Source organism: Cryptomeria japonica, chromosome 3, assembly GCF_030272615.1.
Source record: "Cryptomeria japonica chromosome 3, Sugi_1.0, whole genome shotgun sequence".
Classification (NCBI taxonomy): Eukaryota; Viridiplantae; Streptophyta; class Pinopsida; order Cupressales; family Cupressaceae; genus Cryptomeria; species Cryptomeria japonica.
In genome coordinates, this window is record NC_081407.1 from 722435510 (window position 1) to 722462510 (window position 27001).

A 27001-nucleotide genomic window follows, 5' to 3' on the forward strand; every position below is an offset into this window, starting at 1 on the left:
CGCTGTCCAGCTGGAGGATTTGATTTTGACAAGAGCTAGTTATTTTAAATTTTAGTACGTTTTAAATTATAGTAAGTTGTCTGATTTGATTTATTGGAGAGTTACCCTTGTGGGGAGGACTTGCATTAATGTTAACTTGCCCATGTATTGTTTGTGTGATCTATTATGATTTGCTGTTCATCATGAATCACTGAGTGTTTTAAAAAATATACAAAATTGAATTAAAAAATATTTACAATCAATTTAATGGATTTAAAAAACTTGTCACTGCTATCAATAAGCCAACTGTTTGGTGATGAAAAAACTATAAACTATTTTACACTGAGTGCAGCAGATGCTCAGTTAAAAATCCAATGTTATTTTCCACTTTATAGATGTCCAATTTTACAGAAGCTAATAATATTAAATGGTCACAAAGAACACATTTATTTATAAATATTTTCTTTATAGAAGATAATATAAATGGCCACAAAGAACACCCTGTTCTTAAAAAGACCTCAACCCTGTGCCCAGAAACTTCTGAGAGTCTTATCTGGAGGATCTTTATAATTGTCCAAGGAAGAAAACACACAAAAAAACCATAAGGAAGCTAGCTGTTTACTCCATGGCAATACAAAATGAAAATCTAATAAAAGGTACATCACAGGATGCCTGAAATATATAACCACACATCCTCTATATCCAACTACAAATTGACGTTATTTCGCTGCAGATTGGTAAAGCTGCTTGTACTGTCAAATCCAGGGACAAAACCAAACCCAAATGCATCTGAGTGTGAATGATATTGGGTAGAGTTTGTTAAGCCCTGTATGCCATAAGAAATATCACTTAGGAATCCATGAGAATTCTGCTGAATCAGAGTTGTTAATGGGGATGAAAATTTATACACTGCACTATGCAATTCATCATTCTCAACTGAAGATATATTGTAAGATGCTGTGTTGAGGTTGGGCTTTGTTGGTGTAATAACATGTTGCAAAACAAGACCATTTCTCAGCATGGTGAACTCATCTGGGCAAGGATTTTGCCCATCTGGTTCAGCTTTGCAATGATATTCCAACTGAGAATTGAGGTTGTTAGGCTGCAGATTGGTAGAGCAGCTTACACTGTCAAAGATGTAATTGGATTCAAGACCAGGGACAAAACCAAACCCAAATGAGTCTGAGTGTGGATGATATTGGTTAGACGTTGTTAATCCCTGCATGCTGTCAGAAATCTCAGTTAGGAATCCATGAGAATTCTGCTGAACCAGAGTTGTTAATGGGGGTGAAAATTTATATACTGCACTATGTAATTCATCATTCTCAACTGAAGATATAGTGTAAGACGCTGTGTTGAGATTGCACTTTGTTGGTGCAATGACATGTTGTAAAACATGACCATTTCTCGGCTTGGTGGACTCATCTGGGCAAGGATTTCGCCCACCTGATTCGCCTTTGCATGGATTTTGTAACATTTTGGGCTCTGCTGAACCAAGGATCGAATCTCTTTGCATGCTTAGCCTATCAGGCTGAAAATTGAAGTTGGTAGAACACTTTGAATCAATTTCATCCTTGGTCGAGTCCCCAATACTATTAGTATTGGGAGAGGGCGTATCTTTGAGCTTTGACTTGTGGGTATTGAGGTGTACACCTTTGCGACCCGATTTCTTGCTCAGATGAATATTCCAAAAGTTTTTAACATCATTGTCTGATCTTCCTGGTACACGGGCAGCAATCAACGACCACCTGCACCAACCTTCCTTTCTTTACTTATCATTTCATTCATCAAAGACATAAAAGTCTAATATATATAGATATTAAGCGCTTAAAGAGAGATCAATTCCAACCTATTTCCAAGCAGTTTGTGAAGCCTTATAATGAGGTCTGCTTCGTCTGGAGTAATATGGCCTCGCTTCACATTTGGGCGAAGGTAATTCATCCAACGTAACCTGCAACTCTTTCCGCATCTCTTCAAACCTGATAAACGTGATAAATGGCCGTTAATCCCCTTGGGGGAATATTTAGACCACAGTGAATTCACAGACATTTTTTTTTTTCAAAGGTATTATAAATGGATATCGAGCTTGGAATACAAATATATCACAGCTGATGCTAACTAATATTATAAACACTCATGATACCAACAAAAAATAAGAAATCAAATACAGAATAAATGTAAAAAGGTAAATTCAGCATATAGTATAATAAAATTTGCATTATATGAAAGGAGAGATTTCTATTGTATTGTGATCTCAAATGTCATGTCTAATTAAACATGACTATTCAGATCTTGCTTTCCTTCTAGATGATAGATCACTAAGTATATGATAAAAAATGTCATGTTCAATTCAGCATGACTTTCAGATCACATTCAATGGTAGTGATGGATTACTGAATGCAATTCGAAATAGCATTTTCAACCAACTATGAGTTTCAGATCACACCTAATGATCACTATCTTCTTCCATAAATAAAAGAATGTGATCCAAAACATAATATTTAATTAAAACATATAAAAAATAAAACTAAATACTATTATACACTATTTCACACTGTAGAAAACTCAGATTAACTAATATCTATTTTTTTTATAAATAAGAAATCTTTGAACCATAACATTTGGATTATGGAAATCTCATAGCATTAATGAATAACCATGGCAACAAATTGTTTGCAAAGCAAAAGGATTGTACCAGCTTTGGAGGCCAGAGTACTCCAACGTCCTGCACCATTTGCTTCAACGTATGTTTTCAAAAGCAGATCTTCTTCAGGTTGCCAAGCCCCTCGGTTAAGCCCATCCACACTATTTTTCTTCTCTGCCATTATTCTGGATCTTTTTCTTATTTCCAGGCTTCTCCTTTTGTATTTCTCATTAACCAACTGCTGAATTTATAGCCAATTTTGCTGCAAGAATTTTCGTGATGAATGTTTGGTAAGAATTTGATTTGTGGATGACATGCACGGGCGACAAAAGCTTGTTTAAAAGGGCCGTATCATTTCCAATTAAATATTCTCTTTTTGTCAATCATAGACCTCAGGGTGATGGGCAGTCGCTATTATAATCTCGGATTCCTTGTGCACATATCCAAAGCATACGTTTTAACTTTGGATGTTTTCGCGTGTACTGCTATTGATTGAAATAAATGATTATGCCAGCGATCCTGAAATAGACGTTTGTCGTACCAAGATTGAAATGAACCCAGAAAAGATTATCAAATTCCAAACGATTGGAAAAAGATGAGAAAAATGTGAACTACTTTAGAGTAAAAAAGACATGGTACACGAGTTCCAAGCTGATGCGACTTAATCAGATTATTTTCACCAAAATCCTCAATGACTTTAATGCATTTTGATACCAATTTCCGAGCAGTGTCTAAAGTGAATGGACCCGCGGTCAACACTTTGTTCAGCTTTATGTTCTTGGGCAAATAAAAAGGCCAACAAATCATCATTATGTTTGTTGCCGTATTTTTGAATGAAATCAAGTTAATTGATTTTATTTATTTAGAGGAGATGGGAGAGAGGGTCCATTAGTGCACGGGGGTCTTGTAGTGGATATAGGATTGATCAAAATGGGTTCTCGAGGAAAACATTTAGTTAACCATTACACATTTAATTTATATCAAAAAGTAATTAAATATAAATTAAATAATGTTTAGAGTATTTTTGTTTTGTAGTTGATTTTATTTGTACAAAAAAGTCGTAGTTGTTAAAATTTTATATATCAAAGAATATTAGATTTGTTTGTGATAAAGCGATTCAAGTTTTGATAAAATTGATTCGATTGATTTTATTTGTTTTCGAGGAGATGGGGGAGAGAGTTCACTAGTGGAACGAGGTCTTATAGTGGATATAGGAGTTGATCAAAATGGGTCATTCAGTGGAGCATTTAGTTAACATTACATATTCAAATTATACCAAAAGTAATTAAATACAAACCAAATAGTATTCATCTAGTATTATTGTTTTATGATTATTATTTTTTTTGTATGAAAATGGTGGCGGTTATAAAAGTCTTACACGTGAAAGAATATTATATTTGCTTCTAAAAAAATTCATTCACATTGCATGCTACTAAGATTTCTAGAGTTCCAATAAGTTTTTGCACATACATTTAAACATTGAACTTAAATACTCTCACCTACATATTCTAGGTGTACCCATTATAAAGTTTTATGATTAATAAAATAATTGTTTTGTCAACATTAAACAAGCCCATCTATCTCATTGCGATCAAATACAAACCATAGTATACTTTAGAATTTCAAATATGAAATCATGTTTAAATAAAAAGAAAGGCCATGTTCCCATTGATCAAACTCAAACACCTAGTTGCCAGTGACTTCCTCTTTTAATACCAACATGTAACACACTCAAAGGTTGAAGACTAACCTATGAAGTAGTCAAAACAAGAGGACAAAAAATAAACAATTTAGACCATACAACAATTCAACCAAATCAATCAACTCTTAAATAAATGATGAAACAAAATTCTCCAAACCTTGCAAGAAACATAATTGATGCTCAAAGGCTCATGAATTAAGACAAGAGAAAAAAAAATAAGACTTCATATGAAACAATCATTGAAGACTTCATTAATATTATCAAAATTAAAATAGGTATAACATTCATTGAATACACTAGTTTATCTCATTTTAAGCCATCGCCAATTTTATTTTGTATCTTGTTGTTTTCTTTCTCTCCTATTTAATATTTTAGTGGTGGCACTAGTATAAGAAGAGGAGGTAATAACTGAAGATTAACAATACAACTTACAAGGTATATGCCTAGTTTTTATATGAGACATTAATGATTTAGCTAGTGTGTTGTAAATACATATATGAGGTTTATAGTTGAAAGGTTGTATCATATACTATAAGTACATATTTGGGGCATTTAGATATATTATTAATGCTATATCGTCTGAAATGTTAACATTTTCTAAGGTGTTGGCCATAATTGGTTAAATCATTGAGTTCTCAATATCGATGCCTAAGTTCAAATCCCAACCAGACATCTAGTATGGAGTTCCAAGTTTTGACTTTTGGTATTCCATAATTGGCTTCTAATATCAAGTAGTTTTTTTAATAAGTAGATTTTAAGTTGATTTTTGGTCTCTCGTAAGTGATTTCTAGTGTGATTTATTGAAAGGAGTTGATATTTGTTGTATGGTTGTACTAACAAGAGCTTGTATTGGTCTCGTGTGTGATGCTCATGTATGAGAAAAATCTTAATAAATAATTAGCAATCTATTAAAATGTCAATGCCCATCTCTTCTATATGATGTAAATGTTGTTTTGCAAATGTCTATATGTTTTGTAGGATGTAATGTTGTAGCCACCATAATATAAATGTATATATGGGGTATTAGTTAAATTTTTAATACTTTTATGTTCTATAGGATGTAAATTTTGTAGCCAATGTATTATATTTACTTATATGGGGTTTTAGATATATCATTAAAACCTCTCTTATATTTTTTTATTATTCATTTCATATATGTGATGTAAATGTTATTCGATAAATTTCTATATGTTGCATATCTCACACCTTTTGGTGTAAACTACTAATATCTATCTATGTTGTAGGATTTAAATATTTTTGTTTATGCTAGATTTGGAAACCAAAATTAATGTAAAACCTAAAGGAATCAACTACTAAAACACTAGTCCTAAAATAGCATCCAACGTAAAATCAATGAAGAACCGAAGATCATGCAAGAACATAAAATAAAAGGAGATTATACCATTAGCATGGACTTGACTTCATTGTCCTCCCATCTCCATTAATCTTTCTTGATGTAATTTCTCTTAGATTTATGTTTGCACAAGATCTCAATACAAAATGGAGGGTGGTTGAGTGAAAAGGAATCCTATGGAATCAACCTTAGAGGCTCTTTGAATCGCAGTGACTACAGACATAGTAAGAATTCCATAGATGTGTCAGGATGTCTCAAATATGCAATAAAAAAGTTTAGAAGGGTGTTTTCATAGTTGCAGTGTTGTTTAAAAACTTGTCCAAATACTGAATAATGTTTCTCGGATATGCATCAGAAAGTTGGATATATGTTTTAAGATGTCTCAAAACCACGTTTTCACGATCTTAGAAGTTTATCAAAGTTTCTATCCATATATGCATGTGAAATCTATAGAAATGCGATAAGAAGTCTTAGAAACACACTAGAAATGAAAATAGGCACAACCAGAATGATCATATATGCAATGGAAAGTATCACAGACGTGTTTCTAGTAAAAAAAAAATTCTCTCATTTCCTTCCAAAATTTTCAAAGTTGTAATGTGTGACTAGATTTGAATGTTGATGTTTTTTGTGGAAAGAAGACACATTTTCTATAGGTATTTGTCCAAAATATGAGCACGATGTGTATGTTCAATAGCTCAAAATTGGCCCAATTTCTATGAGTTTAAACATAATTGAATACACTTCAAACAATTCTTATCCCTAAGATCAAGGTCTCATGGCAATAACAACACCCCACAACTTGTAATCTTTGTCGACTGAAATGTAGGGACACCTAAAATAGGTGTATACACTCTTGTATTTGTGAGAGAGGACAAGTAGGGGCCTCCAGGACTGGAAGGATCACCCAATCACCCTCTCCTTGGAAAGCTACAAGTAGCTTATGCTAAGTTGGGGATTTATGTCTCATCTCAAGGGAGTTATATGGTGAGTATCTTGGAGACAAAACCACCTGCACCCTTGCAGTGAAATTACTATGATGTTCAATCAAAAATAGGGTAGGTCACTAAGAAAATTTCTAGTCACAATTTCAGGGATCGACACCTTGTGAGCATCCAACTAGCTACTTAAGAATTTAATCAACCTACTAGAAGTCTAGGATACCTCACATAAATATGTGTTACAAGGTATCCTTTCAATTGACATTGTACAACATGGGCTAATGCTAGTTAGGACTTGACTTTTGTCTTAACCAATTTATATAGGAGCACAAAAGAAAGATCCGCTTAAGATAATCCCCTTGTTTCTATGACAGACCCTTCTAAATAGGAAAATAGATGCTTAATGATTTCTCTTACACCCAAGATCCATTAAGGTGAGGGGAGAGGATACTTTCATTAAACACCTAGGGCTCTACAACAAATATGTGTAGGCACACCAAAAACTTCAAACAAAATTCTTTTTAAGAGCAACAATTGAAGTGTTTCCTAATCTATTGAAAGGAAAACACACTCCTATATTACCCCTGCAAGCACAAATGAATTAGTAGTTTAAGAATTACCCCAACCTGCAAACAAAGAGATTAAAACAAGAAATAAAAGCAAAGGGGCCTTCTATAAATGAATTTAAATGCTTCAAGCTTCAAGAAATCTATAAAACATAGACCTAGTAGAATAGACCAAAAATGTGTCAAGAGTTACCAAAAATGCAAAAAATTGCAAAACCCTTTTACATAGCAAAAAGAGTCATAGACATGCCAAAACCAAACAAAAACGCATCAAGAAAAATAATGCAGAAAGATAACAAAAGCAAAAACGTTGTCAGAATGAGAATAGATACGTAAAAAAATGACAAAAATACATAAAATAACCTAATATACAACTGAATAGAATGCTACTAATAAACCAAAAATCATACAGAACCTAAAATACGATAGAATTAAACATATATGTGTTAGAAATTGATGAAAACATATTAGGAATCTGCAAAAATGCACTAAAATAGAGAACTACAAAAAAAACAAAAAATAATTAAAACCCTAGACATGATAAAAATTAACATATATGCACTAGAATCCTACAAAAATATGTTAAGAGCCTGCAAAAATGCGTCAAAAAATAGACGACATTGTCAGAACCAAAAAATGTGATGGAAGTTGTTGCAAACGTGGAATTGCCAGAAAATCATCACAAATTATGGAACTACAAATCTAGAAACACTAAAACAACAATAAAATTTTAGATAATAGGGACTAGGATCCCACTGGGCATGCTGAAATGTTTATGTTAGATTTGGAAATGAAAATTATTGTAAAACCTAAAGGGATCAACCACTAAAACCCTAGCCATACAATAGCATCCAACATAAAATCAATGACGAACCTAAAATCATGCAAGAACATAAAATAAAAGGAGATTATACCATTAGCATTCTCCAAGGGCTTTTCTTCATTTTCCTCATAACTCCATTAATTTGTCTTGATGTAATTGCTCTCATATTTATGTGTGCACAAGAGATCAATAGAAAATGGATGGTGGTTGAGTATGCAATTTGATAGAGTGTAGGTACTTGTACTTGGAATCTATATGGAAGGAGAGAGGAAGATGACTCTTTTATAAAGAACACCCTAAAAATGGAGGGCTAGGATTAAGAGTTGGAAGGATAAATGGTCATCTCAAATTAGAGGGTTGGTATAGGAAATGGTAAAATATTAGAGAGGCGGTTAAAGGTGGATTAAGAGATGAATGACACTTTTCATGGAGGTAAAAAAATAATTAAATAATTAAATAAATAAAGGTTTAATTAAATTAATAGAAGAGGCGGGGCCAATTAAATAAATAAATAAAATATCTATAATTTAATTTAGGGAAAGGATAAGTTAAATTAATGAAAATACTTATTTAAATAGGGAAAGGCTAGAAGAGAATTCTTGAATTAATTAACTAAATAAAGATCTATTTAATTAATAGAAGGCTTAGGACAAAAAAAATACATAAATAAGATATTTATTTAATTATGCTAAGATAATTCTAGGTGTCTACAATTTTATCAATTGTATTGTAAGTGCATTTATGAGTTTTTTAATTATATTGTTAATGTCTATCAATTATATAAGATGTACATGTTCCAGATTCATTTGGACTATAAGTGCATATATGTGATTTTTAGTTATATTTTTAATGTTAGGATTAAGGTATCTACTTTGTATGTCATATGTCATATTGCATGATTCCAACATCATTTGAAAGTGTCCCTAGGAAATCACAATGTATTTAAAAATATTTTGTTATATTTATTCTCAACATTGTTCATAATATATTTTTAAGGGTGATCAGTTTCACTAGTAGCATAGTGAAGTTAACTTGTGGACATGAATTTTAATATTGTTTTCCCCACATGTGTATGCCTAAAATGATATTGTTAATGGAAATTCAAATGGACAAATGAGTGACTTTCGGGCTTCTCCAAGTGGAGCACTTGCCAAGAGACAATAGGTGGCTCTTTGTATTCTATCATTTATTACATTTAGTGTAATGTTTAATTTTTCATGTTTGGGTGCCCAAGTTGGAGGGAAATTATTAGAGTCAAAACCAATGTCCTTTTGTATTCTAAGGAGGAAATCTAGGGTTGGGAATAGTTGGAATGAATATTTATTCTTTATTTGTCTTGTTTGGTTCTTGATACCTCTTTACAAGTCTATATGGACAACTTCTTGAATGTAGAGATTAATGAGGAACAATTGAATGTAGAGTTATCCTAGAAGAAGAAGGATAGGTTGATGTATAAAAAGTTTGTTCAAAAGTACAAAAGTGCTTCCATGTTGGAAGAAAAGATTATAATAAAGGTGAATGTATTGCAATATCATTTATTTGAATATAATGCATACTTGACCTCTTTTCTAGGTGGAATTTTTTTCCCACAATGGTCTCAACAAATAAATCTTTTTTTATGTGGTGGTCTTATGTTGGTGATTTGTGAATATTTTTTGTTAGCTTATGATGATGGTATGCTTTATTTATTATGATATAAATTCAAATAGGCTGGTTTTGGTAAGAATGATATGACAATTGATTCTTAGCATCATAAATAAGATGGATCTAATCATGGTAATTCCATATTAAGGTCACTTAATTTTATATTTTCATACAAGTTTTATATTTTTATATTGTATTAGTCCTAGCTTTGTATCTCATCCATTGAAGTCATAACTTGATTATTTGGATAGAGATTGAAATTTTGCTTGACCTTTGACATTAGAATCTGTAAATTTCTTAACATTTGGTATCAAAGATGAATGTTAATTTTGTAGATATTTCTCTATTTTTATTTCTTATCTTGGAAAGTTTGTTAGCATTTGTTAGAAGGAAATAAATATTGTTGGAGATTTGTGGGGTTAAAATTAATTTTCTATAAGTTAATTTTTTATTTTTTTATATGTGAGACTGGAAAACATCAATATTATCAATGTGATCTACATATGGTATTAGAAGCTCATAATTGTGGATCTTCATGGAGCTGGTTATATTTTGATAACTTAAAAATCATGTTTTCCAATATGTATGTATTGTCTTATTTAGTTATTTTATTCCTTTACCTTGTGATCATGTGTTGTAAGAATGTGTTCATGTTCAGTAGGCACTTTTGACATCTTTCTCACATGGAGAAACACTAACTATTTAGAATACAAAATTGAGTGCTTGTCACAACCCTCCTTTATCATTTCTTTTTTTTGATTTAAATACAAAACTTTATTTATACTCTTTGGATGAATTATTGAATATTGTAAGGGAATAAATTAATAAACCACACACACATGGAAAATGCATTTTTAATTTAGTTATTTAATTTCCCTCACATTAAGGCACATGTTGTAGGAGGAATAAGAAGCTTCTAGAGGCTTCTCCACCTCCTTGCATGTAACTCCTCCCACTAAGCCCAATTAATTTGCATGGAGGCCAAATTGGGAGAGAATCTCATTTTTTTCAATTTAAAATTAGGTAGTGGGAATTTGAAATTTGCTTTATAAAATAGGTACAAGTTTCAAAAGAAAAGCGAGCTATTCCATAAGAAAATTCTGCAATTTCTCCTTTGTAGTCCATTTTTCATTTGCAGCCAAGGTTTTGCTGGGAGTATTTCACTTCAATTTGGAGGATCAAGGAAGACTCTACATCATTTTTTTTGCAAGCATCCAGGTTCCTTCAAGCTTAGTTTGTGCATCTTGTTCTTGTTGTAGATTAGATCAGATTATTTTATGAAAATGAAATTCATTCGTGAAATTAGTTTCAGACTTTGATAAGAATTAGATTAAAATGTTTTAAATTGTTTATTCATTGTTTGGATTCTTGATTTTGGAAAAATAAATTGTTGATTCATTATTCAGATTTTGATAAAATTTAGTTCAGATTTGGAGTAGATTAAAATGGTTGATAGAAAGAAAAATAAATTTGTTGATTCATTGTTTCAAACTTTGATAAAATTTAGTTTTAAATTTTGGAGTAGAATAGAACAATTGTTGATTAATAGTTTCAGATTCTTGATAAGGAAGTAGATTAAATTTGCTTGACAAAGAATTAGATTCACTGTTTTTTTTAAAAAAAATATAATGTAATATTAAATCTAGATCCAGATTTAAATTGTTCCTCTTATTCTTTTTGATTCTGGCTAAGAAGAACCATCTTTCATCTCTCTGGTTATTGTTATCCAAATCTCATTTAAGGAGTATTCTTATTATTATTTTCTTTTTGAAAACTCTTTGTGGATTGAATAAAGAGCTCACTGAAATTACCAGTTGAATAAATCCTCCTGGACTCTGAGAATAACCCTGGAAACAAACCAATTTCCTGAGAAGTCTGAGAACAACTCCCTTCCTGTAATGGCTGGATAAATCTTTCTCTCTCTCTTTCTGTGATTCTGATTTATAAAAAAAAAATATATATATACATACATTAAAGGTCTGGTTTCTGTAAGGAGACAAACCAAGAATTACTCAGTTATTTTACCTGTTCTTACCTTCTTGAATGAAAATTATCCTGTAAAGAATTTGAAACCATATATATATTTATATATATATATATATATATATATGCAAATATATATATATATATATATATATGCAAATATATATATATATATATATATATATATATAACCCCATTGTCAATTTGCAATTTAAATGATACATTATCAATCACTGCGTACGCACAGACCCCAAAATAACCGCACGTACGCACAGACCCCGAAAATAACCATTCGAGCGCAGAAGGGCGTTACCGTAAGCCGGCAGGGTTAGTGGTACCCCCACTACCCTGCGGTCACTGCAAGTGGCCGCAGGGGAGTGGAGGGGACCACGTGGCCCCGTCAACCCCTACGGGCCTGCACATGCAGGACCGTAGGGAGTGGCGGGACCCGTGGTCCCCACCCCCGGTTCTATATACAATAATTAAAACGAGATTGCCATGGGAAATTTCGATGGAAGTTTAACATTCGATTTAACATTTAAGTATTTTTTTTTGTGTGTATCGTTTTAAATTAAAATTAAATTAATTTCTTTTTTTTTTTTGTGTACATTTGTTTAGCTAAATTTAATTTCCTTAAAATTAACAAGAGTTGAATTCAATGTATTATTTCAAATCCTTAGAGAAATGAATGGATTATTTGACCCATAACTTTTGAGATAAGTAAAGTCTCATTATTATTCAATTTGGTCACTCATGAGAAATTTGTAACCTTATAACTAATTAAGTCTTGCGATAGAGAAAAACATTTCTGCATTTTGAATATAAATGACGTTACTTTTGCATTGCATTATGATTATTTCGTATTCCTTAATTTTCATGCGATTACTTGTAAGTTCACAATTATCTTTACCATGCCAATACATGTATTAATCTAATTAACTGTAGAATAATGATATTCTTTGTTCAAATAGTATTTAAGGTTTAAAATTATGTACATCCATTTCATAATTATATTCAAGTATGATGTTAGTTTAGAAAACTAAACAAATGGAGTTGGAAAACTAAAACTAGCAGCGTTCGGTATATACGGTGCCTCTGGGTCACGCTTACGGGTAATGCCGTCGTGTTGAACTACTGCACTTAACGCCTAATAAAGCTGCATTAACGACGTCTGTGGCATCGTCCCTATAAATCGTCGGGGAGTAATAAGGGACATTTGGAAGTTAAAAATCCAAGGGGCGGGTAATCCCTCTTGGATCGATAATTTAATAAGATAACTTTTAATTGAATTCCACATCCGTTGAGATAAACCATAGTAAACCCCTCTTAGGGATGGTCAAGTTAAGAGCTCTCGTGAAATTTACTTATTTTTTTATTTTATTTAATTATTCACCTCGAAGGGATATTGGTGATTTGCAATTGGGTGACGCTCATGATAAGAATTAGGTTCTAGTTATTTTGTTAGGCCACAAGCAATGGGCCATCTTGAGCCTTCGCTTAAATGCTACCTTCGTGGGTAGCAACCGCAGAGAAACTGTCTGGGACACTGACCCTAGAAAGGGTTGCGTACCCACAAGAAAAAAATCAGTTTACATCAAACCATAGATTAGAAAATAGAACTACATACTTTACGCCTTGATCCCGTGCCGAAACGGGTATGTAGGCAGTCTTGGGATGGAGTTGTCCCTCGTACTCAGGCGTTCGTGGGTGGGGTCTAGGCTTGGTTGAGTAAGAATCCTAATTGAAAGATAAGTTAATCAAATTTAATCCAATGCATACTCGGAAGGAATCCCGTATGGATTCGCTTGACTTCCCGAGGCTTTAAGCCAAATTCCGAGGCGGAATTCAAGCTTGTATTATTTTCTTATTACTCCTAAGGACGGCGACCTCGGTGCATTCTTGTTAGAGGAATGTAGTACTTAGTGAGTGGCTCAGGACCCGAATGGTCCCGATGAGTCTAAGTCTCTGGCCAGAGCATCTCCTATCCCGTTTGGATCGATGCCTACCCCGTATGGGTAGATGCCTATCCCGTATTGGATAGATGGAATTTACGTCCCGTATGGACAATTGCCTAACCCGTATGGTTAGAAGCTCCTCCCGAATGGATGAATGCCCAATCCTATTGGATGGATGCCCAGAGTATGCAATTGAATAAAACATAATAAAGAAAAAAAAAATTATACTCAATTTTTGTTGGATGAATCTAGGGTGGGTTATTACATGTGGTATCAGAGCAAAGGTTCAAATCTAGGCCTTTTGCTCACTTCAATTTATTCAACTAAGGGAATGTTTTACAATAATAGGAAATTAAATTTTATTCTACAAAAAAAAAAAAAGAAACTAACTACACAATTTAACTTTCAGGTAAAACCTAGAATGGCAAGAGGAAGAGGAAGAGGAAGAGGAAGAGGAAGAGGAAGGGGAAGGGGTAATGGGAGACGTACCAGGAGTCTAAGGGGGGAAAACCATGAGGAAAACCATGAGGAAAACCATGTGGAAAACCATGAGGAAGATCATGAAGAGGATCGACACAACCTAGGGAATAACGGAGATGGGGTTCAAGCTATAATCGACCTTCTAACCGAACAGAGAGATAAAATCAACTTCCTGGAACAATCACTACAGGATCTTAGGGAAAGGCAGAATGACTATGAGAATAGAAGCGGTACCGAGAATGGAAACCCTGGTAGCAATCAAGGAAATGTGATGGGTAAAGGAAAGGAAAATAACATATTAGAACTCTCCAAGGATTTAAAGAAAATCACCCCTCCTAAGTTCGATGGGAGGCAAATTGGTGAAGGGGCTGAGAATTGGCTAAATGAAATGGAAAAATATTTTGAGTTAAGAGATTTTAGCGAAACAACTAAGGCTTTATGGGGCTCCTATCAACTCACAGGGGAGGCGGCTAGTTGGTGGACCAACACCAAGGAACAAAATGGGTATAACAGGGATACAATCACATGGGATCAATTTGTTCACCATTTTCGAGATAGGTGGCTCCCTCAATTATTCTTTGATGAGAAAGTGACAGAATTCCATAACCTACGTCAAGGGTCCCTATCCGTTCAACAATATTGGGATAAATTCGCCAAGTTGCTTAAGTACGTGCCTATGTACCAAAGGGATGAAGAAGGCCAAGCAAGGAAGTTCATTTTGGGGCTGAATACCAACATAGGGGCAGAGGTTGATATGCATGGACCCAGAAATATGAATGAAGTACTTGAAAAGTCCCTAAGGCAAGAGAGGAAGATTCAGACACTAGCAGGACGGAACTATAATGGGAATCACTCATTCAAAAGGAAGCAAGAATTCAATGAAAACACTAACTTCAACAAGGGTCAAAGGAATAACTCTTCCGAAAGGAGACCACCACCTAATCAATATCAAAGGAATGGAAATGATAATAACAGGGGCAACAATAATAGGGGCAATGATAACAGGGGCAATAATAACAGGGGTAATGATAACAGAGGCAACTATAACAGGAATGACCAGCAGAACAGGATAACTTATCCACCCAGGGGAAATGAAACAAGGAATGATCCCCCTAGAAATCAAGGTAGGAGAGGTCCCCCAGGCGGATGTTTTATGTGCGGGGAAAATCATTTTGCTAGAGACTGCCCCAGGATGCAAGGGCAAATTAGAGCCAATCAACCCCAACAAGGGCCCCAACAGAGGATTCATGCAGCAGTTAGGAACCAAAGAAGGAGATACCAGAATGTTCCCGTGGAAACTACAGGTACACTATTTGAACAACCAATATCAATTCTAATTGACACTGGATCATCTGAATGTTTCATCTCACCTGAATTAGTGAACAAATATGCATTAAAAGTTAATCAAATGGAGTCATCATGGACGGTTCAATATGGGGATAAGGCAACTAGAGAAGTAACTAAGTGTTTACCAAGGGCAAAGGTACAATTCCCTGAGTTCGAAACAAGGGTAGATCTCTATGTGGCACCCTTAGGACTATATGATGTAATTATGGGAATGAGTTGGTTAGCAGACCATCAAGCTAATGTAGATTGTTATAGCAAAATTGTTGAATGTTTGGATGATGGGGGGAAAAGGGTCAAAATCCAAGGAAAGTTTAAACCCATTAATATAGAAACTATCTCAGCAATGCAATTAAAGAAGGAAAGGAGAAGAGGAGGACAAATCTTTATGGTCGAAATTGATGAAGGAAAGGAGGAAAATACACCAACATTTGAAAATACCCCTTTCTTAAAGGAGTTTAGGGATGTTTTTCCAGAAGAACTACCCAGTTTACCCCCTAAGAGAAAGTTTGACTTTTCTATTGAAGTACTCCCAGGAGCTGAACCAGTATCAAAGGCACCTTACCGGATGAACACAACCGAATTACAAGAGCTCAAAATGCAATTAGAGGAACTCTTAGCTAAGGGATTAATAAGGCCAAGTGTATCACCATGGGGAGCGCCAGTTTTATTTGTTAAGAAGAAGGATGGAACCTTAAGGCTATGCATCGACTATAGGATGTTGAACAAAGTTACCATAAAGAATAGGTATCCCTTACCTCGCATAGAGGACCTTTTTGACCAAATGAAAGGAGCGGCAGTTTTCTCCAAGATAGATCTTCGGTCAGGGTATCATCAGCTCAGAATTAAGGAAGAAGACATTCCGAAGACAGCTTTCAGGACGAGATATGGACATTATGAATTCACAGTAGTTCCTTTTGGAGTAACTAATGCCCCAGCTGCATTCATGAACCTAATGAATAGTGTATTCCATGACTACTTGGATAAGTTTGTTTTGGTATTTTTGGATGACATATTGATTTATTCTAGAAATGAAGAGGAACATTTAGCGCATCTACAAATTGTTTTGCAAAGGTTAAGAGAACATAAGTTATATGGGAAATTGTCCAAATGTGCCTTCTTTGAGGAAAAGATTCACTACCTTGGGCATATAATATCAAAGGATGGAATAGCAGTCGACCCAGATAAAATAAAGGCAATAGTAGAATGGCCAATCCCTAAGAATGTTTCAGAGGTAAGAAGCTTTATGGGGCTAGCAGGTTACTATAGGAGGTTTGTGGAAGGATTCTCTAAGATAGCAAATCCCATCACCTCGTTGCAAAGGAAGGGCAAAAGGTTTGTATGGACCGAGCAAAGTGATAAGGCATTTCAAATCTTGAAGGGAAAACTAACTTCAGCACCCATTCTAAAGGTACCAGACCCAAATGGACACTTCACAGTTGTAACAGATGCTTCTATTGAAGGGTTAGGAGGAGTACTTGTCCAAGATGAAGGGGTAGTGGCTTATGAATCTAGGAAGCTAAAGACTCATGAAGTCAATTATGCACCCCACGACTTAGAGTTGGCAGCAATTGTGCATGCCCTGCAAAAGTGGAGACACTTCTTACTAGGGAAGCCCTTTGAGCTTAAGTCGGACAACCAAGGACTAAAATACATCTTTACCCAACCTCACTTAAATGCCAGACAAAGAAGGTGGTTAGAGTTTCTAAGTGAATATGACTTTGAGATTGAATATATTAAAGGGAAAGAAAATAGGGTGGCAGATGCCTTAAGTAGGAGAAGGCACTTGATGACTATAGCAACCTTCAAAACCTCCTTCAAAGGGCAAGTAATGGATGAGCAAGGACATGACCCATGGTATGAGCAAGTCAAATTAACTATAAGACACAACCCGACCGACCCTAAGGTCGAAGGGTATACATTTGATGAAGATGGACTACTCAGATACAATAACAGAATCTATGTTCCTAATTCAGGGAATTTAAGGGAAGTAGTTTTATCGGAGGCTCACAATGCCCCTTATTCAGGCCACCCAGGAGTTAACAAACTTTATGCAGATCTAAAGAAGTTATACTTTTGGCAAGGGTTGAAGAGCGATATCGTCAAGTATGTAGCTAAATGTTTGGAATGTCAAAGAGTAAAGGCAGAACATAGGCACCCAGCTGGATTGTTACAATTGCACGATGTACCCCAGCATAAGTGGCAAGTTATTAGTATGGATTTTGTACAAGGGCTACCCATGTCACCTTCTAGGCATGATGCAATAATGGTAGTAATTGACAAACTCACTAAGGTGGCACACTTTATACCAGGAAATCTGACAGATGATGCACCCACCTTGGCTAGACGTTTCATTAAGGAGATAGTTAGGTTGCATGGAGTACCAGAGAAAATCATATCAGACAGAGATGCAAGATTCACCTCCAGGTTTTGGACCACTCTTCAATCAGCTCTAGGGACTCAACTAAATTTTAGCACCGCATACCACCCGGAAACGGACGGTCAGACAGAAAGGACAAATCAGATTATGGAAGACCTGCTTCGTATGTACTGCATGGACCAACAGAGAAAATGGGAAGAGTACCTACCTTTGGTAGAGTTTGCCTACAATAATACATATCAAACATCTTTGGGAATGGCACCTTTTGAAGCTTTGTATGGTAGACCATGTCGAACACCCTTGAGTTGGGATAGTCTTGAGGATAGAGTGATTATTGGGCCAGATATGTTGAAAGAAATGGAAAGGAAAACTAAGGAAATTAGGCAAAGGTTGAAGGAAGCCTCGGATAGGCAGAAAAGTTATGCAGATAAAAACAGAACACCAAGGGAGTTTGGAGTAGGAGAGAAAGTCTTCCTAAGGGTTAGACCACACAAGAGTTCTATAAGATTTGGGAAAAAGACTAAGCTTGCACCTCGTTATGTTGGACCCTTTGAAATACTGGGAAGAATTAATCCAGTTGCTTATCGGTTGGCCTTGCCTCCCCAATTGAGCCGAATCCATGATGTCTTCCATGTATCTCTTCTTAAGAAGTATGTACCTGACGAGAAACACATTTTGAATTGGGATGCCTTGCAGGTCCAAGAAATGGGGGGAATAATGATAGAGCCATTCAGAATCTTGGAGAGGCGCCAGTGCCAGTTGCGCAACAGAGAGGTTGATCAGTGCAAGGTGCAATGGGACCAGTACGACGAAAAGAACGCCACGTGGGAGGATACTAAGGAGATGCAGCAGCTATTTCCCTTTTTATTTTTGAACATGAACTATAACTCTTTGAATGCATTTAATAAGTGCATCGGGACGATGCACAGATTAAGGGGGGGAGGATGTCACAACCCTCCTTTATCATTTCTTTTTTTTGATTTAAATACAAAACTTTATTTATACTCTTTGGATGAATTATTGAATATTGTAAGGGAATAAATTAATAAACCACACACACATGGAAAATGCATTTTTAATTTAGTTATTTAATTTCCCTCACATTAAGGCACATGTTGTAGGAGGAATAAGAAGCTTCTAGAGGCTTCTCCACCTCCTTGCATGTAACTCCTCCCACTAAGCCCAATTAATTTGCATGGAGGCCAAATTGGGAGAGAATCTCATTTTTTTCAATTTAAAATTAGGTAGTGGGAATTTGAAATTTGCTTTATAAAATAGGTACAAGTTTCAAAAGAAAAGCGAGCTATTCCATAAGAAAATTCTGCAATTTCTCCTTTGTAGTCCATTTTTCATTTGCAGCCAAGGTTTTGCTGGGAGTATTTCACTTCAATTTGGAGGATCAAGGAAGACTCTACATCATTTTTTTTGCAAGCATCCAGGTTCCTTCAAGCTTAGTTTGTGCATCTTGTTCTTGTTGTAGATTAGATCAGATTATTTTATGAAAATGAAATTCATTCGTGAAATTAGTTTCAGACTTTGATAAGAATTAGATTAAAATGTTTTAAATTGTTTATTCATTGTTTGGATTCTTGATTTTGGAAAAATAAATTGTTGATTCATTATTCAGATTTTGATAAAATTTAGTTCAGATTTGGAGTAGATTAAAATGGTTGATAGAAAGAAAAATAAATTTGTTGATTCATTGTTTCAAACTTTGATAAAATTTAGTTTTAAATTTTGGAGTAGAATAGAACAATTGTTGATTAATAGTTTCAGATTCTTGATAAGGAAGTAGATTAAATTTGCTTGACAAAGAATTAGATTCACTGTTTTTTTTAAAAAAAATATAATGTAATATTAAATCTAGATCCAGATTTAAATTGTTCCTCTTATTCTTTTTGATTCTGGCTAAGAAGAACCATCTTTCATCTCTCTGGTTATTGTTATCCAAATCTCATTTAAGGAGTATTCTTATTATTATTTTCTTTTTGAAAACTCTTTGTGGATTGAATAAAGAGCTCACTGAAATTACCAGTTGAATAAATCCTCCTGGACTCTGAGAATAACCCTGGAAACAAACCAATTTCCTGAGAAGTCTGAGAACAACTCCCTTCCTGTAATGGCTGGATAAATCTTTCTCTCTCTCTTTCTGTGATTCTGATTTATAAAAAAAAAATATATATATACATACATTAAAGGTCTGGTTTCTGTAAGGAGACAAACCAAGAATTACTCAGTTATTTTACCTGTTCTTACCTTCTTGAATGAAAATTATCCTGTAAAGAATTTGAAACCATATATATATTTATATATATATATATATATATATGCAAATATATATATATATATATATATATATATATAACCCCATTGTCAATTTGCAATTTAAATGATACATTATCAATCACTGCGTACGCACAGACCCCAAAATAACCGCACGTACGCACAGACCCCGAAAATAACCATTCGAGCGCAGAAGGGCGTTACCGTAAGCCGGCAGGGTTAGTGGTACCCCCACTACCCTGCGGTCACTGCAAGTGGCCGCAGGGGAGTGGAGGGGACCACGTGGCCCCGTCAACCCCTACGGGCCTGCACATGCAGGACCGTAGGGAGTGGCGGGACCCGTGGTCCCCACCCCCGGTTCTATATACAATAATTAAAACGAGATTGCCATGGGAAATTTCGATGGAAGTTTAACATTCGATTTAACATTTAAGTATTTTTTTTTGTGTGTATCGTTTTAAATTAAAATTAAATTAATTTCTTTTTTTTTTTTGTGTACATTTGTTTAGCTAAATTTAATTTCCTTAAAATTAACAAGAGTTGAATTCAATGTATTATTTCAAATCCTTAGAGAAATGAATGGATTATTTGACCCATAACTTTTGAGATAAGTAAAGTCTCATTATTATTCAATTTGGTCACTCATGAGAAATTTGTAACCTTATAACTAATTAAGTCTTGCGATAGAGAAAAACATTTCTGCATTTTGAATATAAATGACGTTACTTTTGCATTGCATTATGATTATTTCGTATTCCTTAATTTTCATGCGATTACTTGTAAGTTCACAATTATCTTTACCATGCCAATACATGTATTAATCTAATTAACTGTAGAATAATGATATTCTTTGTTCAAATAGTATTTAAGGTTTAAAATTATGTACATCCATTTCATAATTATATTCAAGTATGATGTTAGTTTAGAAAACTAAACAAATGGAGTTGGAAAACTAAAACTAGCAGCGTTCGGTATATACGGTGCCTCTGGGTCACGCTTACGGGTAATGCCGTCGTGTTGAACTACTGCACTTAACGCCTAATAAAGCTGCATTAACGACGTCTGTGGCATCGTCCCTATAAATCGTCGGGGAGTAATAAGGGACATTTGGAAGTTAAAAATCCAAGGGGCGGGTAATCCCTCTTGGATCGATAATTTAATAAGATAACTTTTAATTGAATTCCACATCCGTTGAGATAAACCATAGTAAACCCCTCTTAGGGATGGTCAAGTTAAGAGCTCTCGTGAAATTTACTTATTTTTTTATTTTATTTAATTATTCACCTCGAAGGGATATTGGTGATTTGCAATTGGGTGACGCTCATGATAAGAATTAGGTTCTAGTTATTTTGTTAGGCCACAAGCAATGGGCCATCTTGAGCCTTCGCTTAAATGCTACCTTCGTGGGTAGCAACCGCAGAGAAACTGTCTGGGACACTGACCCTAGAAAGGGTTGCGTACCCACAAGAAAAAAATCAGTTTACATCAAACCATAGATTAGAAAATAGAACTACATACTTTACGCCTTGATCCCGTGCCGAAACGGGTATGTAGGCAGTCTTGGGATGGAGTTGTCCCTCGTACTCAGGCGTTCGTGGGTGGGGTCTAGGCTTGGTTGAGTAAGAATCCTAATTGAAAGATAAGTTAATCAAATTTAATCCAATGCATACTCGGAAGGAATCCCGTATGGATTCGCTTGACTTCCCGAGGCTTTAAGCCAAATTCCGAGGCGGAATTCAAGCTTGTATTATTTTCTTATTACTCCTAAGGACGGCGACCTCGGTGCATTCTTGTTAGAGGAATGTAGTACTTAGTGAGTGGCTCAGGACCCGAATGGTCCCGATGAGTCTAAGTCTCTGGCCAGAGCATCTCCTATCCCGTTTGGATCGATGCCTACCCCGTATGGGTAGATGCCTATCCCGTATTGGATAGATGGAATTTACGTCCCGTATGGACAATTGCCTAACCCGTATGGTTAGAAGCTCCTCCCGAATGGATGAATGCCCAATCCTATTGGATGGATGCCCAGAGTATGCAATTGAATAAAACATAATAAAGAAAAAAAAAATTATACTCAATTTTTGTTGGATGAATCTAGGGTGGGTTATTACATGTGGTATCAGAGCAAAGGTTCAAATCTAGGCCTTTTGCTCACTTCAATTTATTCAACTAAGGGAATGTTTTACAATAATAGGAAATTAAATTTTATTCTACAAAAAAAAAAAAAGAAACTAACTACACAATTTAACTTTCAGGTAAAACCTAGAATGGCAAGAGGAAGAGGAAGAGGAAGAGGAAGAGGAAGAGGAAGGGGAAGGGGTAATGGGAGACGTACCAGGAGTCTAAGGGGGGAAAACCATGAGGAAAACCATGAGGAAAACCATGTGGAAAACCATGAGGAAGATCATGAAGAGGATCGACACAACCTAGGGAATAACGGAGATGGGGTTCAAGCTATAATCGACCTTCTAACCGAACAGAGAGATAAAATCAACTTCCTGGAACAATCACTACAGGATCTTAGGGAAAGGCAGAATGACTATGAGAATAGAAGCGGTACCGAGAATGGAAACCCTGGTAGCAATCAAGGAAATGTGATGGGTAAAGGAAAGGAAAATAACATATTAGAACTCTCCAAGGATTTAAAGAAAATCACCCCTCCTAAGTTCGATGGGAGGCAAATTGGTGAAGGGGCTGAGAATTGGCTAAATGAAATGGAAAAATATTTTGAGTTAAGAGATTTTAGCGAAACAACTAAGGCTTTATGGGGCTCCTATCAACTCACAGGGGAGGCGGCTAGTTGGTGGACCAACACCAAGGAACAAAATGGGTATAACAGGGATACAATCACATGGGATCAATTTGTTCACCATTTTCGAGATAGGTGGCTCCCTCAATTATTCTTTGATGAGAAAGTGACAGAATTCCATAACCTACGTCAAGGGTCCCTATCCGTTCAACAATATTGGGATAAATTCGCCAAGTTGCTTAAGTACGTGCCTATGTACCAAAGGGATGAAGAAGGCCAAGCAAGGAAGTTCATTTTGGGGCTGAATACCAACATAGGGGCAGAGGTTGATATGCATGGACCCAGAAATATGAATGAAGTACTTGAAAAGTCCCTAAGGCAAGAGAGGAAGATTCAGACACTAGCAGGACGGAACTATAATGGGAATCACTCATTCAAAAGGAAGCAAGAATTCAATGAAAACACTAACTTCAACAAGGGTCAAAGGAATAACTCTTCCGAAAGGAGACCACCACCTAATCAATATCAAAGGAATGGAAATGATAATAACAGGGGCAACAATAATAGGGGCAATGATAACAGGGGCAATAATAACAGGGGTAATGATAACAGAGGCAACTATAACAGGAATGACCAGCAGAACAGGATAACTTATCCACCCAGGGGAAATGAAACAAGGAATGATCCCCCTAGAAATCAAGGTAGGAGAGGTCCCCCAGGCGGATGTTTTATGTGCGGGGAAAATCATTTTGCTAGAGACTGCCCCAGGATGCAAGGGCAAATTAGAGCCAATCAACCCCAACAAGGGCCCCAACAGAGGATTCATGCAGCAGTTAGGAACCAAAGAAGGAGATACCAGAATGTTCCCGTGGAAACTACAGGTACACTATTTGAACAACCAATATCAATTCTAATTGACACTGGATCATCTGAATGTTTCATCTCACCTGAATTAGTGAACAAATATGCATTAAAAGTTAATCAAATGGAGTCATCATGGACGGTTCAATATGGGGATAAGGCAACTAGAGAAGTAACTAAGTGTTTACCAAGGGCAAAGGTACAATTCCCTGAGTTCGAAACAAGGGTAGATCTCTATGTGGCACCCTTAGGACTATATGATGTAATTATGGGAATGAGTTGGTTAGCAGACCATCAAGCTAATGTAGATTGTTATAGCAAAATTGTTGAATGTTTGGATGATGGGGGGAAAAGGGTCAAAATCCAAGGAAAGTTTAAACCCATTAATATAGAAACTATCTCAGCAATGCAATTAAAGAAGGAAAGGAGAAGAGGAGGACAAATCTTTATGGTCGAAATTGATGAAGGAAAGGAGGAAAATACACCAACATTTGAAAATACCCCTTTCTTAAAGGAGTTTAGGGATGTTTTTCCAGAAGAACTACCCAGTTTACCCCCTAAGAGAAAGTTTGACTTTTCTATTGAAGTACTCCCAGGAGCTGAACCAGTATCAAAGGCACCTTACCGGATGAACACAACCGAATTACAAGAGCTCAAAATGCAATTAGAGGAACTCTTAGCTAAGGGATTAATAAGGCCAAGTGTATCACCATGGGGAGCGCCAGTTTTATTTGTTAAGAAGAAGGATGGAACCTTAAGGCTATGCATCGACTATAGGATGTTGAACAAAGTTACCATAAAGAATAGGTATCCCTTACCTCGCATAGAGGACCTTTTTGACCAAATGAAAGGAGCGGCAGTTTTCTCCAAGATAGATCTTCGGTCAGGGTATCATCAGCTCAGAATTAAGGAAGAAGACATTCCGAAGACAGCTTTCAGGACGAGATATGGACATTATGAATTCACAGTAGTTCCTTTTGGAGTAACTAATGCCCCAGCTGCATTCATGAACCTAATGAATAGTGTATTCCATGACTACTTGGATAAGTTTGTTTTGGTATTTTTGGATGACATATTGATTTATTCTAGAAATGAAGAGGAACATTTAGCGCATCTACAAATTGTTTTGCAAAGGTTAAGAGAACATAAGTTATATGGGAAATTGTCCAAATGTGCCTTCTTTGAGGAAAAGATTCACTACCTTGGGCATATAATATCAAAGGATGGAATAGCAGTCGACCCAGATAAAATAAAGGCAATAGTAGAATGGCCAATCCCTAAGAATGTTTCAGAGGTAAGAAGCTTTATGGGGCTAGCAGGTTACTATAGGAGGTTTGTGGAAGGATTCTCTAAGATAGCAAATCCCATCACCTCGTTGCAAAGGAAGGGCAAAAGGTTTGTATGGACCGAGCAAAGTGATAAGGCATTTCAAATCTTGAAGGGAAAACTAACTTCAGCACCCATTCTAAAGGTACCAGACCCAAATGGACACTTCACAGTTGTAACAGATGCTTCTATTGAAGGGTTAGGAGGAGTACTTGTCCAAGATGAAGGGGTAGTGGCTTATGAATCTAGGAAGCTAAAGACTCATGAAGTCAATTATGCACCCCACGACTTAGAGTTGGCAGCAATTGTGCATGCCCTGCAAAAGTGGAGACACTTCTTACTAGGGAAGCCCTTTGAGCTTAAGTCGGACAACCAAGGACTAAAATACATCTTTACCCAACCTCACTTAAATGCCAGACAAAGAAGGTGGTTAGAGTTTCTAAGTGAATATGACTTTGAGATTGAATATATTAAAGGGAAAGAAAATAGGGTGGCAGATGCCTTAAGTAGGAGAAGGCACTTGATGACTATAGCAACCTTCAAAACCTCCTTCAAAGGGCAAGTAATGGATGAGCAAGGACATGACCCATGGTATGAGCAAGTCAAATTAACTATAAGACACAACCCGACCGACCCTAAGGTCGAAGGGTATACATTTGATGAAGATGGACTACTCAGATACAATAACAGAATCTATGTTCCTAATTCAGGGAATTTAAGGGAAGTAGTTTTATCGGAGGCTCACAATGCCCCTTATTCAGGCCACCCAGGAGTTAACAAACTTTATGCAGATCTAAAGAAGTTATACTTTTGGCAAGGGTTGAAGAGCGATATCGTCAAGTATGTAGCTAAATGTTTGGAATGTCAAAGAGTAAAGGCAGAACATAGGCACCCAGCTGGATTGTTACAATTGCACGATGTACCCCAGCATAAGTGGCAAGTTATTAGTATGGATTTTGTACAAGGGCTACCCATGTCACCTTCTAGGCATGATGCAATAATGGTAGTAATTGACAAACTCACTAAGGTGGCACACTTTATACCAGGAAATCTGACAGATGATGCACCCACCTTGGCTAGACGTTTCATTAAGGAGATAGTTAGGTTGCATGGAGTACCAGAGAAAATCATATCAGACAGAGATGCAAGATTCACCTCCAGGTTTTGGACCACTCTTCAATCAGCTCTAGGGACTCAACTAAATTTTAGCACCGCATACCACCCGGAAACGGACGGTCAGACAGAAAGGACAAATCAGATTATGGAAGACCTGCTTCGTATGTACTGCATGGACCAACAGAGAAAATGGGAAGAGTACCTACCTTTGGTAGAGTTTGCCTACAATAATACATATCAAACATCTTTGGGAATGGCACCTTTTGAAGCTTTGTATGGTAGACCATGTCGAACACCCTTGAGTTGGGATAGTCTTGAGGATAGAGTGATTATTGGGCCAGATATGTTGAAAGAAATGGAAAGGAAAACTAAGGAAATTAGGCAAAGGTTGAAGGAAGCCTCGGATAGGCAGAAAAGTTATGCAGATAAAAACAGAACACCAAGGGAGTTTGGAGTAGGAGAGAAAGTCTTCCTAAGGGTTAGACCACACAAGAGTTCTATAAGATTTGGGAAAAAGACTAAGCTTGCACCTCGTTATGTTGGACCCTTTGAAATACTGGGAAGAATTAATCCAGTTGCTTATCGGTTGGCCTTGCCTCCCCAATTGAGCCGAATCCATGATGTCTTCCATGTATCTCTTCTTAAGAAGTATGTACCTGACGAGAAACACATTTTGAATTGGGATGCCTTGCAGGTCCAAGAAATGGGGGGAATAATGATAGAGCCATTCAGAATCTTGGAGAGGCGCCAGTGCCAGTTGCGCAACAGAGAGGTTGATCAGTGCAAGGTGCAATGGGACCAGTACGACGAAAAGAACGCCACGTGGGAGGATACTAAGGAGATGCAGCAGCTATTTCCCTTTTTATTTTTG

General features: G+C 35.9%; 1 protein-coding gene across 1 annotated transcript; it reads right to left on the reverse strand.

Annotated features, from left to right (window-relative positions):
• Nucleotides 1-407: 407 nt before the first annotated feature.
• Nucleotides 408-2861, reverse strand: LOC131064320 (transcription factor MYB106). Its single transcript, XM_057998423.2, has 3 exons — nucleotides 2675-2861; nucleotides 1829-1958; nucleotides 408-1727 (listed from the first exon to the last, which is right to left on the reverse strand). Exons 1-3 carry the CDS (start codon nucleotides 2802-2804, stop codon nucleotides 686-688), a joined length of 1302 nt encoding a protein of 433 aa, XP_057854406.2. The 5' UTR covers nucleotides 2805-2861; the 3' UTR covers nucleotides 408-685.
• Between the last annotated feature and the right edge of the window lie 24140 nt (nucleotides 2862-27001).